At 39.4% G+C, this 18,360-nt stretch overlaps 1 protein-coding gene across 2 annotated transcripts in view; it reads left to right on the plus strand.

The window, feature by feature from the left end:
- Positions 1-18,360, plus strand: part of MNAT1 (MNAT1 component of CDK activating kinase) — a 127,184-nt gene that overhangs the window by 35,113 nt on the left and 73,711 nt on the right. Inside the window, exons 2-5 of one of the 2 annotated variants that reach the window (XM_075029617.1) lie at positions 2,778-2,930; positions 4,617-4,690; positions 13,455-13,558; positions 17,800-17,940. In XM_075029617.1, the coding sequence (XP_074885718.1) occupies positions 2,778-2,930; positions 4,617-4,690; positions 13,455-13,558; positions 17,800-17,940 (472 nt within the window). The remainder of the gene's footprint in view (positions 1-2,777; positions 2,931-4,616; positions 4,691-13,454; positions 13,559-17,799; positions 17,941-18,360) is intronic. The other variant, XM_075029618.1, reaches the window with a different exon arrangement.

Below are 18,360 nucleotides of genomic sequence, written 5' to 3' on the forward strand. Positions count from 1 at the left end.
GTTTTGGTGCTTTGCTCATTTGGGGAAAGCCATGTGTGATGCGTTGGCCAATAAAAGATGCACTGAGTGATGTCCTGCTTCCATAGTCAGACTGTCCTTACACTAAGGCAAATGGGGAAGAGTTGGACTTGCAAAGAAATGGAAGGACCGCCTGAATTGATGTGGTCTGTGTGCCAGGAGGGAGCTCTGTAATGCCAGCTGTGATGTTGAGGTGTCCTGTGCTGCCCGGGATGTCTGGCTGTTGCATGGGTTTGGGTTACCTTTGGTGGTCACATAAATTGCTGCATCTCTTAATAAAAAATAAAAAGTCAAGCTGTATTTTCAAATTTTACAGTACAAGTATTTCAAGACATGAAATAATTTATTAAATCCATCTTTATTGAAATCTGCCTTCCTGGTGTTTGCATATGCTCTGACTTTAGTGATCTGCTGTGAAACCAAAAGGAACTTGTTTGAGAGGGATTCAGGAGATGGCTTTTTTCCTTTCTTGAGAATCAGGTGGAAATGTGTGACCAGACATTCTTGCCATCACTGGGAAAGTGGCTGCTGTTTGTGGGGGCAAGAATGACAGACCTGCTAGGAAGTAAGCTTGGGATCTAACTGTGTATATTAAATCTATCTGGAGATGGAGAGGAGGCAGGATTTGGACAGAGTCCAGGTCTGCCCTTGACTTGTCCCATATAACCCCTTTTGAATTCAGAAGGAATTATCTATGAATAAATATAAGGGTGGATGTGCATAAGTGAGTGAGAATGTGATCGCCTGATGTGGGATTCCCATAGTGAGGTGTTGACTCATCTTTTTTTGTATGGAAAGCTATTTTCCAGCCTTAGAAACACTGGTTCCAGTTTGGAAAGGCATTGAGGTAATTGTATGAAGTGCTTTTCCAAGGAGGTATTTCTTCCATAGTCAAGTCCTGTGTAAACTTGAAATGTCTTTGATTTAGGGAAGGTGGGGGGGTGAGGGGTGAAGTAGTTTCAGGTGCATAATATCTTGCACATGGAGACCCTGTTCTGTTGGTCCTTAGGCAATACCATGATTAAAAAAACCAATACAAACACCTGGATCCACCTGCCAAGTTCTGCAGCTTTACACTCCCTTTTCTATAACTTAAAAATAGGAAAGAAGAGGCAGGGGTTTTTTTGCTGTGCTTCCGCTGCTGTGTTGAGAGAGACATCTAAACAGCGCGAGCTGCCAAAATGAAGGAGACAGCGAAACTGTCCATATGTACCGGGCTGTTGCATGCACAGACAGGTTGGGGGAGGAAGGAGAAAACCCTTTCCCTGCCTTGCCTTCTCTTGCATAGAGTATTGTTTCTCCCATAGTGGTGAGCTAAATTATTTTCGTAAAGAAGTATACTTCTTGAGTTGATGTCCCAGTAACTTCTGAATTTCAGCCTACTGTGCTAAAACATTTGATCTTTCCCTTCCCAAATAAATTGTATTTAAAAGTGCTTGGTTTTCTAACTAAAGGAATTCTGGAGCAGGAAAATGTCCAAGTAAATTCAGGCTTTGCTCTTTAACATTGGCAGCTGCTGTGCAAGATGCATTTTGAAACTGTAGTTCTACTTGTGTTAGCAACAACAGAAAATTGCTCTAATTTTTTTTTTTTAATTGTAAGATACAATTGCATTTGTTTTGCACTTTCTAATCTTGGAAACAGAAGCTGGGTAAAACTGGTTGGCTCTAGCTAGCTCTGCCTCTGTAAGTACTGGAACCAGTTTAGTTGGGGGTAGGTCACCAGAGTGAAAGTTTTGTTTAAGATCCTTCGCAACCATGTCAGTATTGTTTCTCTTAGCTTGTTTAGCTTTTGTGCTGGCTTTGTGAAGGTACAATACAGCTTAGGTCTTAATGTACAACTGTTTTGGCTTCAATATAGCAAATCTATAAATAGACACCCCCTTGCCTCCCAGCAGTAGGAAATGACTGCAGCAGGTGTTGTCCTCTGCTAGAAATTTGCACATTATTAGTACCCAAGTACTTTTAAAAAAAATTGGCTTTCTTGTTGTGTGTTCTTCCTTTATTAAGTGCCAACTGACTGGTCAGCAAGCATGTTGTTAAAATCTGAAATCTTCATTAAGACAAAAGAAATAAAACCAGAAAGGTATTTTTGGTTTATTTCTGTGCAGCCTCTGTGTAAAGTATATTTTATGTGCAATTTTAAAAGTATTAACAGAAGGCACAGGAGGGTCGCATAATGCTGGTTGCTGGTTAAAGTGGTATTTTAATTCTTTTAGCTGTGTTGGGCTGGAGTTTAGCTCAGGTTTGTAATAGCAGTTGCTCCATGGTAGTATTGGTAGAAGCTTGGAAGGCTGCAGGCAAGATTTGTATCCCTGCTTGTGCTGAATAGTATTTTGCACAGTGAACGGCATCAAGAAAATAAACGAGGCTTTTTGTGCAGCAAGGTAGTGCTCAGAGTAAATAAGGATATTGCAGTCTGGTCCCTGTGAAATGAGTTTGGTGGTGTCAATAAACAAGCTTCCCCTTGACGCAAAACCCATCATTGTGTTTGGATTAACTTTCAGTCTCAGCAAAGAGGCCGAGTTCTTTGGGCAAGGAGAATAAATGCATTTGTGCTGCTGAGATTGTTTCCTTTCAGCTGTGGTGGAGACCCCTTGCTTCCTTGCCACTGTTGGGTGCTGAAGAAATAGTGAAATCAAAGGGAGGTGTACTGTGTACTTATAGTGCATGTGTAAACAGCAAAAAAGGGGGACAATCCTGTGTTTCAGTTACTGTTTAATATGTATCTGCCTTTATACCCCTTCTTTTCTCCTGCAGATGTGAGAGCTGTGTGGAACTGCTGTTTGTGAGGGGGGCTGGGAATTGCCAGGAGTGCGATACCCCTCTGCGGAAGAGTAACTTCAGGGTACAGCTCTTTGAGGATCCTGCTGTTGACAAGGAAGTGGAAATACGGAAGAAAGTGCTGAAAATGTGAGTGTCACCAGTTAAAAGAACAGAAGGTGGCTATATTTCATGGACCACCATTTAAAAAAACTGACTTACTGCTCCAGTAGTACAGAGGAGATTAATTTTCTTCTTTTTTGTAAAGTGACAACCCATAAAACTTGACTCCATTTGACATGGAGGGATTTCAGAGAATCTGATTTTATGCAACAACTGAGGGCTGAATTCTCAGTTTAGCCTTGAGGGATTCCTGCTTAGCATTAGAATATGTTGGGTTTTTCTATGTTGCCTCCTTTGGCAAAGACTTGCCTCCTAAATGGAGATGATTAGATATTGATGACTACAGCAGCTTTGCCTTTGAGGGGGTGAACGTGGGAGCAGGGCAAGAAACAGGACCTTGATTGTTTGTTCCCTGGGGACCTGTTCTGAGAGTTGAAGGCTAGTTCCCTTCAAAATGAAAATGGACAAAAGAGAAACTGTGTTCACATTGTTTTCTACTTCACAATTGTTAGTGGAAATGTTAGTGGAAATGCTTCCTTACAAGCCTTGTGTTACTAGTCTGTAATGTAGATTTGAGAGCTCTTGCAATTGAGATAAATGAGGTCTAAAATTGCGTCTTGCTCCTTGTGGCTAAGAAACAACATTTTATAAGGAAAATAAGGGAACCAGTTGATGTTTTGGTAGAAGCGGGTCTGATGGAACATGACAAACCTGGAGAGAATTATGTGTGCAAAAATGAACGTACAGGTAAATTGTAAGCTTGGCAGCCTTTATCTAAGACTTAGTACAGTACTAAATGAATCTCATGATGTTGCTGAGATGTGGCAAAATTGCATTGTTGAATACCAAGATGCTGATGTGAAAAGCAGTAATAATTTTGATGTTTGATTATAAAGTCTACTGAAGTTAACAAAAGTCTAACTGGAATGAAGTCAACTTAGTTGACTAAACACAGAATGAAGTGTAGTTAGAACAGAAAACGTAAAATGCTTGGCCTGCTTGGATTTGCCAGATTAGTTTTTAGTAGGCAGAAAAAATGTCCCCAAATTGAAATTTGGCCTTGGTTCTCGGGATTAGATTTTTATACTCCTGGGTGTCATGTATCTTGGTCCACAGAGCAGACAGAATCTCAGCTGTATGTTTTCTTGGGAAGAAAGCTTGCATGTCTTGACTTTCAGAGGCTGTCTATGTTCTAGCCAGTTGTCCCTTCATCTTTTTACTTTTTCCAGCTATCAAGAGTTGGATAAATGAGTTCTGGAATGGTCTATTGATGTGAAGTAAGATAATTGTGTAGCATTTTCAGTTTGCCACTGATATGTACTTTCTGTTGTTGGCAAAAAGCCAAACTCCCTTTTCTAATACTTCTAGAAAAGTTTTTCTTGTGCATTTTACTGTTGTCTCTGCCTTTGGTAACAGGTTTCTCATGGTGAAGGGCTGGCTTGGAATTAGTATATCCTAGCCTCTGTGTTCCTGTTTACCTGTAATCCTGGAAGAGGAACTGGCAGACAGTAGGCAAAGATAGCACTGATTTATGCCAGGCTGGCTCCTTTCCTTTGAAACAAGCACTTCTGTCTCCTTTTAAAGATTCTGTACGTTGGTCAGTTGTGGGAGCCACAAAGCACATGTCAATATGCTTTGCAGCAAGAGCCTTGTTGAATTGAAATTGCATCTTTGTGTGTTATATAAATACTTGTGTCTCTTCTTCTCTCAAAGATACAATAAAAGAGAGGATGACTTTCCCAGTCTAAGTGAATATAATGATTTCCTGGAAGAAATAGAAGAAATTGGTAAGTCTTAAAGCTTGCATCTTTGATGTTCTGTGCTCATGAGACCATAGGCTTTTATCTTCTGACTCAGCTGCCTATGAGAATGTCTGAGTTTCTGTAACAGGATTTATCATAGTATCAGATGTTTATCTAATTACTTTTTTCCTGTACGTTTTCAATCATATTTGCTGATCTGTAGGACACTGTTAAGTAAAACATTTTATCTGCCAGAGAAAAAACACAATTCAAAGAGGAAGTAGTGCTTTATAGCTGGAAAAGACAGACTTGCAGGGGACTGTTGGTGATGCACTGGGAAAGATTAAACAAAGAGAGGAGAAATTGAAATTTTCATTATATGCCTCCATTAGCTTTATCTACCATGACAGAAGCCATATGGTGTCTTTCATCATTTTTGCTTCTGCAAGTACAGTAGTTGAAGCTGCTTTGAAGCTGATGACCTTACATACCACTGTGGTAGCATTTTATGTTCCTGTTCAGAAGGAGAAGGTTTAGGAACAGACATTGATTCCTTTCTCTTTGGATTAGTTGAAGCAGAACTTTGCCCTTTGGGGAAGGGACTATGTTATCAAGAGAGTTTATTTTCTTCTTAGTTAGGGTGACTTGTGATTTATAGTGGAGTGATGGATTTTGATTAGAAAAACAAGGATGTGTTCAAAGAAGTGACTCCTAAATGGTTTGTTTCTTGGGTTTTATGAGCTTCTGAGGTTTTTCTTTTTTTGTCCTGGAGGAAGAAGAGGTGGCTTAGAACATGTATGAGGGGCAGTGAATGTGATTTGAAGGAAAACATGGAGATGCCACTCCGCTTTGGTTTCTCAAAGGAGCCCTTGCTCCTCTTTGCACTGTGGTGTTTTGTAGAAATGTATCCAGTACACTTAACTGCTGTGAGTAATGTATCATGTTTTTGTTGGCATCAGAAGGCTGAGGCTGGAGAACTAAATTATGTGGCTGGGAAATACCAGGCACACTCATACAGGTCCAAGTATCTGGAGGAGACGATGTGGGTGTAGTTCTGTTTATATATTTTTTTGGGTGGTGTGGGGGAAGGAGGGAGTGAGCAAGTAGAAAGAATGGTTGCATCTTAGCCAGAGGGTCCTGGAAGAATCTGTGTGCTTATGGAAAGGAAAAATGCTTTTTATTTATGTAGCATTAAATACAGGTTTCCCACTTACTGCTGTTGCAGGGGTTTTCAGCATCTGCAACAAGGGAGTTGAAGTTTTGCCTGAAATTGCCTTAACCTCATCAATTTGTGCAGAATGTTATGATTCTCCAGCTCTTGGTATTAGGCTGTTAAATTTCAAATGGTTCCAGAGCCTGCGCTGGTAACTTTGTTTAGAAGCAGCAGAAATCACAGCTGGTCTTTGTAACCTTGTGAAGAAGAGTGAATTTGTCAATAATTGTGCCAGCCCTGCAAATGCATAATGAAGAAGCTCAATAAGAGTTGTTAGGAATTGAAGTTAGTTGCCTGACAGGAATACCTAAATACTAAATGGAATAGGAAGTCGACTACCTCCTAGTTTCTTCATGTAGCAGCCAGGGTAATGAGAGGAAAGGAGTGCAGTCAGAAGGCTCTTAATTTTCACCATCAAAAGGGTCACTTATGATCTACTAACTTCAGGCAGATACAGAAGCTGGAGGACGGGTTAGATGCAAGAACACCACCTTGGGTAAGAATTCAAGCCCTGTTCTCCTTGGTCCTTGGTGACAAAGCTCATTGCGCACATCTTGTTCTCCCTAAGCCCTTCCCTACCTGCGTTCTGGGGCTGAGTTCTCCACCTGACAGTTGTGACGCTATTGCTACGTACCAGACTTCTTCCAGCGTTTTTGCTGTGCGTGTTGTGTGTGGCATGGCTGAACCATGTGTTAAAGGTGTCTTCGACTCTGTATGGTTACTTCACATTTTACTGCTGAGAGTATTATTTCATTTTGTGTGTGTATGTGAATTCCCTGCTCATTTGTGCGTGTGAAAAACTAGGCTGCAAGACAGGAAAAAAAGGGTGTAGTCACGCAGCGCAAAGTTTTGCCTTGTGGAGCCAATGTACAGCAGGTTGGCAGTAGCTGCTGGTGGTTGTTCAAGCTGCCAGGTTAGGAAGCAAGGGAGCAGAGAACTGGATTTTCCCTTTCTCCCCCTGCCCCAAACTTTCAGTTTTTCTGTGGGAGGGTCAAAGTGCAGCTTTACTCTGTTTTCTTTTTGCTGGTATGTTTTGTTTTCTAAATTGTTGTGGGGGATTAAATGAAGTAGTTGCTTGGTAGAGACAAAATGTAAACATCCTGTATATTTTATGTGACCTGGCACAATTCTGATAGTTTTTCCAAATGTTTCAGGTCGGTCAGCTCCACTCCAGCATTTGCAGCAATTGCACTGTCTTATTCCACTGATGTGATATATGACCTCACTTGAAACGCATTTTCCCCCTTCATATCAGGATTGTTATACCTATAGACTTTTTCTATTTAAAGAAAAGAGTTGGGTGGTATAGCAAAAGTGTGAGAGGGGAAGGTCAAACAAACATTAGGGTAGTCACCTCTTAAGATTTCTATTATAAAAAACACATTTTTGAAGTGGTTTAGAATGTAGCCACTAAATAATGCTTTGGGCTAAAATGTGTTATACAAGACTTTAAATAGAAACCACATTTTAAAGCAAGTTTTCCTCAGAAGAAAAATCAGTTGGACAATTTGAGAACATTGTAAACACAGTTTGTCGTCATTAACACTAGGAAGAAAAATAAAGTGAAAGGGTTAAAACCTGCCTTTAGGAAAGGGGTGGAGAACAGCTATTGGAATAAGACAGGTCTATGCCCATATGATGAGCAGGGCAGGGTTAAACCTTAGAGTGTTGCTACAAGTTACAATCCCTGGACATTATGCAAATTTTGCTTACTGTTTCCCCAAGGTTTTCTTGTTTCCCCAAGGTTTTCTTGTTTCCCCGAGTATGTATCTCAGTAGCTAGTTTTTCAAGACCCGGTGTGTAAGCTCTCCAGATCAGGGCCTGCCTCCAAGCATGTGTATGCACACTACCTGACACCATTCTCCTGATACGTGAATGAGGCCTCCAGGCATTACCGCAACACAATTGTTAATAGTAATTATTGCTTTTTAAAAACTTTCAGTACATTCAACTTGGAAGGAGGCTACTGTATTTGTGCCCTTTGGATTCCTGTATCTTGTTACTCCTCTAAGACTTTATGCAATATGAGCTGCCTAGTGGCTTGTCTTGCTCAGAACGTTTATCACAAGCAATTCTTGGATAGAAAAGATTTTGATATCTGTGATCACTTGTGGGTTGTGGTGTCTATTGGTTTGTTTTTGTTTGCCCTTGCCCCCCACTCTCCCCCTACCACCCCCACTTGTGTGAATGAGGATGGTATTGCTGGTCCTGACAACGGGAATAACTCAACTGGAAATTGGGCAGCTTTATCAAAGATCCATTTCGGTCATCTCATCTGAACAAAGATTTCGGTAGCATGCTGTTACAGACAAAGTGAGCTTTCTTAGACCGATAGGGCTGAGTGATTTCAATCATTTATTACTATGCTAAGGTATTTTTCTGGAAAATTATTGACCCAATAAAAGACAGCTGAGGATAAACAGAAATAATTCTTAATACCTAACTATATTTTTCTAGCTTAGCTGTGGGTTTTCTTTTGTTTCTGATAATTATTTTGTTATAATCACAGAAATGTTGGTTGGAAGGGACCTGTTAAAATCTATTCCATCTTTTCTCCCTTTCACCCCTCTCCTACCCCTCTTAAAAGTACAGGGATCAGGATTCAAAAGTACCAACAGAAGGTACCACAGTAGCTTTGGACTCCCTGGGCAGACTGAGGATGTGGTTGTGTCTCCCTTCATAGTGCTCTGCCCAAAGCAGTTGCTCTTCTGCCATTCCTGATCTCTGGCTGGCGATTTATGAAGACGATAACTAAGGAGTTGCTTGTAGTACGGTGGGAAGAATATTTTTTATAACAAACTAATACTACTAATTTTTAATTTTTCAGCTGGCTCATACCAGCAATGCAGATCAAACGCTGTCAGCAGAGTAATCATCTGCTATCTTGCTAGAGAGGGAATGTTCCTACTATTTGAATAGCAAATATTTTTTATGTGGTAACATTACTGTCTCTTAAGGAAATAGGAGGAGGTGGGTCAGAAAATTTGCAATGTCTTGGACTAAAACAGGGAGATTTTGATGGACTTGAAGTCCTGCAGCGTGGTGACATTCATTCATTCATAGTGCTGCATCTCTGGACAAATTATTATGCCATATAATTAAAATCTGTGTCTCATTTTCTTTTTTATAACTAGGAAAATATTTTTCCATTTATTGTAAAATTGCATAATGAATGTTGTTGTTTTGAAAAGCAGTGAAAGTCTCCCTGTAGAGGCTGAACTTCAGAAGTAGAGAGTTTTACCTAAGCAGAATGAAATGTTTCAGAAAAACACAATAGTCTTCCTGTTATACTTCAACAGATGTCTCAAGGCAAGTCATTTTATAAACCAACCAATGTGAGATGGATAAGTAGATAAATAATTGTTGCATACAAAACAGCTTCTGTTTCTTTTCCCTGAAGGGTTTCAGGCCTCTTATATCGGCTTATGCTATATTTCAACATGGACAAAAATAAGTCTGGCTTCTCTTTGAAACCCTTTCAAACTAGCCATCTGCTTTGCCAGTCATATTCAGATCTATACCAATATTTTTTCAGGGTAGGTGTAGCATATGAATTACGTTTTTTTAACTCTTTATGATTCTTCTAGTTTTATAACTTGTTTTGGTGTATTTTTTAAAAAGGGAATATTTGGAAGAATTATATTTAAAATAAATTTCTGGCAAAACTCAAAGCAGAGTAAATAAAAAAAAAAATACTGCATAGTCCTAGCTATGTAAAAGGTAAGAAGTTGAGTATTAGTTGACTGTGTTCTTTGATTTGATACTTGTTGGTTTTTAAATGCCAAGTAACTTGTGGAGGGGACAAAAGAGAATAGAAAGAAATAATCTCTTAATTATTTTTTGTGGACTAGTGGCCTGTGGACTTGTCAGCTGTAATTGCGAGGATACAATGGCAGGAATGTGTATTCTCTGAATATTGATGAAAAGACGTTTGAAGCTTATGAAAAATATATTAGAAAATATGTTGGAAGATGTTTTGACTGGCTAGTTGGCCACTGATAACCACGCAATGTCAAAGAACATAATTTTGCTGCTATGGTGTTTATTGTAGGAGGGAGGATACCCTTTTCATTTATTAAAGGAACACTGTTGACACTGATGTTGATATAGACACATCCAGGTCTTAACGCTGTTGCAACAAAATGTAGCTCTTCAGTATTTTAAGTCTTGAAATGTGGACAACTTAGTGTTAAGGAGCAGATGCTTAGGACCCAAATAACGCTGTTCTTCAATGACTATGAATCCGTATTCAGTGGGAGAAATCTGCCCTGGCCTTTGAGGGTGTTGGAATTATGAATCTTTCTGATTGCTCATGTCCTACTTTATTCTCAAGTGCCAGAGTACAATAAGACCGACAGGGCAGAATCAGCATGGTATAAGCAGATCTGGCTATTGAGAGGGTTTTACCTGTGGTTTGGTTCCAGCCACAACAGGAAAACAGAAGGGGAAGTGAACCATCTTTCACCTTGCTGTGAGCAGAGCAGTGGGCATTTAAGGTGGCTATGCAGGGGCTACTGAAGATTTCTCAAACATTGATGCAGAAACATATCTCTGACATGGAAATGTTACTTCATGTCAAATAGCAAAATAAACCTGCTTTTTAAAGTAGTTCTAAATAAAGGCAGGCATCTGCACATGTTTAAAACTTGCCTACTTTCCCCAGTATGAGTTTTAAATCTTATGGTTTTTATTTTACAAACCCAAGTTGTGACTAGTTGAACCTATTAAAGATAACTGAGAAGGAAGAAAACCCCTGAACGTTTCAAGCAGCAATAGTTGCAAAACCTAGATCATCAGCTTATTACTGGATTACTTTTAGAGAGATACCCAAGATCAGGAGCCTAAAGGCATTTGGCATCTCATCTTGCACCTGAAGGTGGCATCTGGGCATCCTGCTAGCACAGCATGTCTCATATGCTATTTCTTTCTTGTGTTGTCATTGAAGAGTTTAGAGAGCTGGTGTGTGGATTTAAGTTGTAGGAAGTGCTGACATTCCCATGCAGCTGCTGTCACTGCAGAGCCCTGGTCTGATTGTATGCCAGTGTTTTCACATGACAATTCTTCTCTGCCATAATACTCAAATATTAAGCTGCTTGTCAGCTGGGAACTGTAGGCTGGAAGTTTGGAGATCAAATCTCCATTAAAATACCAGAAATTTACACTTTTACTAAGGTAATGTTGCTGTAACCCAAAAGTATATGTTAGTCACAATATGAAATTGGAAAATATTGTTATGCCTTTTGGAGAGAAAAAAATAAATAAATTTGAAATGGGTAACTTGCTTCCAAAAACCAAGAAGCTGAACTTTGAATCGCTTGTTTGGGTTAAAGCAGTGTCCAGAGGTTCCACCTGAAATGAGATCAAGACTATGGAGATAGGTGCTGCATATAGCTACAGTATGGAGATATAGCAGATGATGTATAGGAGAAATGAAGCTTTATTCCCCTATTCTCGGTTTTTACTGGTGGCAGACCTCCAGTATAGAGGCCCGGTGATCTGCCCTGGAGCAGTAGCAAAGTTGGAAATTGAACTCGGGTGTTGATTCCCAATTGAATACATAAACCACAAAACCAGCCTCCATCTCAGATCTTCCTTCTGAAGTGAGCATGATGGACTCGGGGTGGAAGATTCAGCTGATTTAGGAGCCAGGCTGAATTAAAATGTCAATCCTCTTGATATTGCTCATTATTTGGAAAAGAGGGTTAAAAATAAATACAGCGTTTTGGTTTTTTTGCTTAAGGTTAGGAATTTCTTCAGCTGTATCTTGTGTAGCCCTTTTTGTTGCAGTTTGAGGAAGGACTGAATACTTTTGGTAAGAGTAAGATGATGTGGTGGTTCAGTACTCCTGGAAAGAGAGTATTCCTATTCTTACCTGTACACTTTCATTACTTCCCTTGTGCCATCTCTGGCACTTGCCTGACCCCTTTGTTGAGCCAGTTCAGGTTACCAGAGGGTTTCTGTTGACACTGCAAAGCATCCAGGGAGTCCTGGAGTCCGAGCAAGTGAAAGAGTGAGACCTGTACCTGGGAAGAGGGACGTAAGACCAGGACTGCCCCTTTTTGGCAGTAGTGAGCTGCTGTACAGCTGGGTTTGTAAAACTGAGCTGTATCCCACAACTCTAGCTTTTTGGACCTTTCCTGTTTTCTCCCACTGCCCCCATTTGCTCCCTGCTTTGATTTCTTGCTGTTGCCTTTGCTGCTCTCAGCTGGTTTTCCAGTCTAGGCTATTCATGGTTTGGTTTACCTAAAACCCTCCTAAAAGCTCTTTTCTGCCATGTTACCTGTGGAGAGGATGAAAGGAGGGATATATCTTTACTAAACTGAGATGTGTGCTCTCTGATGAATGACAACAGACTTCATGCTGCTTCTTTCTGTTTCTGTCTAGCAGTCTTACATATATATAAATGACTTGGCAGTGGTGCATGTGCACAGGGTTCATTTGGCCCTAGTCGCTTGAGAACCTAGGAAGAAAGAACTGAACAAAAATCTTCCAAGTGCCATGCTGACATTTTCACTAGAACCTCCTTCCCTTCCTCAGGGTTTGACAGCGCACTCACTATGCTGTTGTTTTCTTGCAAAGGATTTATCAATGGCAGTGCAAATTTCTCTGCTGCTCTGGTAAATTTACTGTAGCCACGTGACAAAGCTCTTTGAGGCTTTGAGTGCTGTATGTTGGCAGTCTTCAATAGCTTTAAGGCCACGGGCATGAGCCCAGCATCCACTCTGGATAGGGATCTCCCAGTGACTTCCCAGTAATAATGGCTTTCAGTTGGAATTCACTTGACCCACAATTGAACCAGTGACCTAGAGGTGAAAGGCTCAAGCATTGCATCAAGTTACTAATCATCCAAACCATCTACATCTTTCAAGCTGTTGATTATAGAAACTGTTCAATTTCTTGAGGTATCTTCTGTGCCATGTGTAGATAATTGGGAATGTTGTGCTAAACTATGGAGCTTGCTGGACAACCCTGCTTGCTCATATTTATGTGAGCTATAGTCTGTCATTATCAAGAGACATCAAAAGAATGCCATTTAACTTATTAATCTGGACGCATCTGCAGATTCCTCATAATAAAGGTAACTGTACATTGGTGCCTTTGAAGTTATCAAGTAATGTGAAGATTTTTTGTGTACCTGAGAATTTGAACAGTCTTTGTAGTCTTTGTGCATTATATAATCTTATGAAATGGAATGACTTAAGTTTTAACCTTGTCTTAATATGTATGTGTTTAGTCTAATTTAATTTTACAGGAATCGCTGTGTTCTTAGCTGTAAAATATTGACCTTTTCAAGTAGCAGTTACGAATAATATGATTATTCATGTGAATCATCAGTATCACAAAATAGGATGCAAGACTCAAATTTTCATCTCCTACAGATGTATAAACCTAAAGGAACTCTGCTGGTTTCTGTTGAAGTTTGCAGTGATTTAGCAGATTGTGTCTTGCTTTACAGGACATATCTAAATAAATTCTGTTGTTGTGATGTTTATACCTGATGCTAGAAGGGATAGAGAATGTAAGAGTAGTATTTCTTTGTCAGTCATGCATGCTGACCTAATACTTTTGCTTTCTGTCTTTCTAATATTTGTGCAGTATTTAACTTGACCAACAATGTGGATTTGGAGAACACCAAAAGGAAAATGGAGCTGTACCAGAAGGATAACAAAGAAGTCATTCAGAAAAATAAGATAAAACTGGTTAGTTAACTTCTCCTCTCCCCTACAATTTTTATTCATTAGTTAGAATTAAAGGATTTTTGAAGTGGAATACTTTCTATAATGTCTTAAAAACAAGTCAAAGCTGAAGGCACTATGCAGATTTCGCTTTGTATTCAAAAACCGTAATATGCTAATGTTCTGCGATACTGTTATTTAGTGCTGTGTAAAGTGATTAAATTGATAGCTGAAATGTAGTTGTGCTTTATTTTGGGAAGGGCTTGAAAAGAGGGACAGGCAGTAAAATCTGCATCTAATACATCGCCACTGCATGCGTGCTGGCAGTGTCATTGGACAATTTCCAGGAGAGACCAAGTTCACTCCTATACCAGGACAATCATTCCTTTCTCACCCGAAGGAAAAAAAGAATCCAGACGCAGACATTATGAAGCTCCCAGGAGAGAGCTGTAAAATTGAAGGAAAGCACAGGTCTGGTTTATGCAAAATTTAAAATGAAAGATGTTGAAACAAACATTAAAACTTTTGTTCAAGAGCTGATAACAATAACACCAGGAATACTGTATACATGGTCTGTATGCAAAACACATGGTTCTTTGAAGATTCATTCATTAAAATATGGCTAAGATATAATTTTGTTCTTTAAAAATAAACTTGCAAGCATTTCTTTCTGTAAGAAAAGTTTAATCTGTTAAATATTTTTTCGGTATAAAAATACATGTTGTTATCAGTTCTTGAAGGAAAATGTCTGCCCAGAGTGTGACATAACAAGGTTTTGTATTCCAGTTGCACTAAGGACTTGCTTTCAAATCAGTAGGGGTGAAATCCTCACTGCCCTGAAGTCTGTGGCAAAACTTCCAGTGATTTCTTTAGCTCTAGGATTTCACAGAGGAGATTGGAATCTGAAAAATGTTTGTTTGAACCTCTTCCTTTTAAAGGCAAGGAAATTTCCCTAGGGGTCCATCTCTGATCTGTTATCCTGTCTCTGACACTGTGCAATATCCTACGCTTCAGAGCTTGAAGAGACCTGCCAAATCTTTGGATACATGTCTTATTTTACAATGTAGGTGCAACCTCTAGGGTCACCATGAGAATAGTGCGCTTTGCCTGCAGCCCACCTTCTGTTTATATATGTGACTCGCAGACAGCCTGTGCACTAGCTGTGCGTTTATATCGAGCAGCACAGTAATACTCTGTACCCACCCAAGCCCCCTGGGCCTTCTGTTTTCTGTACTGTATGGTCTTGATGTGCTAGAGGCTGTCCAGTGGAAGCTGGGCAAGCCTGTATGAATCCAGACTTACTGGAGATCTGGAGACATTTCTTTTTTATTTCTTTTACAACATTTGAAACATTCGACATTTCTTTTTCAACAATTGAAACATAATAATAGACTTGACGCAGTTGCTATTACAAAAACTGCATGATCTTGCCCATAAATTTACCCCTTTCCCAAAAGCTGAAAGGTTTCTCTCTCTATGTCTTTTTGGCAGGTTTTGGAATGTCTTTACTCCATAAATGGTAAAAGGTGTCCTAATTTCTCGCCCAAGCTTCTTATGGCCAGTCATTGTCCCTTCATTCTTGGACTGACATAAATTTTTCTGTCCACTGTAATAGTTTGCTTCTGAGGAATATAGTTGTTCTCCGTCCCTCTTGGTGTTTTTGTTACCCTTCGCCTGTTCCAGTTTGAATTTGTGTTTGGCAAGCAGAAGGGACCAGAATTGAATGTAATATTGTAGCTGAGATCTTAACAGCCTCTTACAAAAGAACACTGTTTTCCCATCTCTACTGGAAATACATTGACGTGATCCTAAGACTGTTCTCTTGTAACACTGTTGTATGGGAGGTTCAAAATCAGTAGTGGTCAAGTAGTGCATCATATTTTCTCCTCTTTGGTTTCTAACTGATGAGTTAATGTCTCAAATCTGTGGCCTTGTAAGTTATTTTGATCTCGCTTCTGTTACTTCTGTCCTCATGAGTATGTCATTCTTTCTTACAAATCAAAATACTAAGTTACTGAACCAGTCACCTCAGGATTTGAATAACTGCTTGTTCTTCTGTCACTACAAGTCATCTTTTTCATCTTTGTAGCCAGTTCCTAATGAGCTTGCTGCTCATGTACTAACCCATCTGTTAGATCTGTAGATCTGATGCAGGACCATGCTGAGAAAAAGTTTTAAGTAGACAGGTTTGGATAAAAAGGTGAAGAACTCTTGGAGAAGGGGTTCTTGTCATTATAAATTGATTTATATATATATATTTATATATACTTTTAATATATATATAGAGCCTTGCACTGAGTGGACTATGGTTTTCCCAAACGTGCCGCCTTCCTTAAATATCTGCTGTTCTCCAGTCATAGGGTTACTTGTTACTTCCTACTTTGTCACTAGATGTTTAATTTCACTTGCTGCTTTGTTCAGTCTTGAAATAGTTTTGTCTGAACTCTGTGATGTGAATGTGTTTAAGTTTTCTTGATTGTCCGTTCTTGAATGTGGCAAAACTTTATTACACTTTCTATTTACTTCTTCTACTTGTCATCTTGAGTTTGCTTCAGGCTCTACCATGATCATCTTTTTCTTTAGATGTTGGGACTCTGTCTAGATTATCTTTAAACCTGACACAACCCTTGCTGCCTATTGAACTCGTCTCTCCTGTTCTACTGTTTTGTTTGGTCTTCCTTTCAGAAAGAATTTGATCTGACTCATGATAATTCTTCCTTTTCCTGTAGTCTGATCTGGTTTAGGTTTGTATATCAGTTTACTTATTTCTGACTATAATTTTTGAGGGCTGACTCTTCAGACTAGGTCTGTCAGCACTTCCCTACAAGTTTTCTTCTGTTTCAGTGCAAATTCCAGGCAGTCTTTAGATATAAACATGGAAGAGGCTTGGAATGTCTTAAAGACCCTGAGCTCTTCAGTTCTGTTGACTGAACTAACTAGAACCCTTAATTCTCAGAAATATAGTCAATTAGCAACTTGGGGATTTCTTGTTTGTTTCCTTTCATTAAATGCAAAGAGAATCCAGTTTCAGGCAGTCACTGGTTGGTGACCAGCTTTTTACCAGTGTCACTGCTAGTTACAAAATGGAAGCAGCTTCTGTTGGCTCAGTGGCAGGTGATGAGATCTGTCAGCTCTTGCATCCAGGAGTAACTGGGCCTCACTGGGACCAATTGTCTTGTTCTGCCTGATAAAGGGATGTTTTTCAGCATATTCTGGCCTATATCAGCTATACTTTATGATAAAAACAAATTTTTCTAAGCTCTTGGCTGTAACAGTGTTTTGCTGAAACTGCTTCCATCAATAAATCATCCATTTAAGTTTTATAAAATTTTAATGATCTCTGTGTTTTTACTGAATCTCCCTTTCCTTTAGTATTTTTGGTGGGGAAGATTTTGAAAATGTTTCCTGTATGTTTTGTCCTGTACCTTCTTACAACCAAACTTATATTCTTTTGATTCCCTCTTCTGTATATTAAATTGTTTAATCTTTTTATTTTCCCCTGTCTCTTAGCTGTCTTCCTTTTTTTTCTTTCACTGTGATTTTCAAATACAGATTACTTAATAGTTTACAGGTTAAAACAGACTTCTCAAGAAGTAAATCCTGAAACAAAAACTAGCCACTTTGTACTAGTAATATCTTTCTTTTCGTCTTGTGTTACAGGACTGCAATCCAGGTTATAGGAAAAATTCCTCATTTTCTGGGAATATGACAGTTTTACAGTTCATGCTTAAATGTGTTTTAGCTTATGAGCTTCTCTGTTAATAATCACAGACTTGTAATATCTTGTTTTTCTTCTACACCACTGATAAGCACACAGCGTACTTCGCACAGAAGATGTAGCTGATGAGGGGGGTGATCAGGAACAGCGCTGTGGGATTGTATTTTCGGTCACCCCACTTATATCACTTGAGAAGTAGGATGTGTGGGAGAAAAGAGGCCTTCATTTTAGAGTGAAGGTGTAAGAAAAACCCATTGCCATCCTCTAACATTTAAAGAGCCAAGATCCAGATGGTTACTTCCTACTGCAGAGAGCAGCAAGGAAAAAAAAAATATCTAACTTTGCACTGGACAATAAGAGGAGGTAGAATCATCATCCATAATCACCTTAAACTTCTACCTAAAATTCTACTGTAAAAGGTAGAATTTGGCTGCTTTCATATTGCTTGGTCTGTCCTAGGTCCTTTGGTAGGCAGTAGAGCTGTGGGCAAGCTCTGTCCACCTAAGGAGGAAGATTGCTATGAGTTGATTTCTAATTTCCATTTCAGACACGGGAGCAGGAAGAGCTGGAGGAAGCTTTAGAGGTGGAGCGTCAGGAAAATGAACAAAGGCGACTGCTCATACAGAAAGAAGAACAACTACAACAGATGATAAAAAGGAAGAATAAGCAGGCACTCTTGGATGATCTGGTGAGAAACAAAACCAGAGGCTTTGAATGCTCAGTAGCAGAGCAAACAGCAAGTACTTTGACATTCATCTCTACCACAGTTAACTGTGTGGAATTAACACAACTGCCCCTTTCTGTTTCCCTGTCTTGCCTGTTTTGCGTTACTGTTCTCTCCCCTGTTATTCATTTCAGTGTTACAAATGACTCTGGTTTTGGTAAGCTAAGGACTGGAAGAAGAGTGCTTCTGGAATTCATAGACTTAGTTGGAGTCATTGTCCAGAATGTCCAGTGCTGGTTAGAAATTAATTTTAGGAAAGCATTCTTGTCTGTTTCAACACAAAATTAATCCTGGCTAAGATTCTAGCAAAGAAAAATGCAGAAGGTTTTTCGGGTGTTTGAAGAAGGCTATTTTCTTGTTCTACCTGTTTTGATTATTTTGTTC

This window comes from Buteo buteo, chromosome 6 (assembly GCF_964188355.1).
Source record: "Buteo buteo chromosome 6, bButBut1.hap1.1, whole genome shotgun sequence".
In the NCBI taxonomy this organism is placed as follows: domain Eukaryota; kingdom Metazoa; phylum Chordata; class Aves; order Accipitriformes; family Accipitridae; genus Buteo; species Buteo buteo.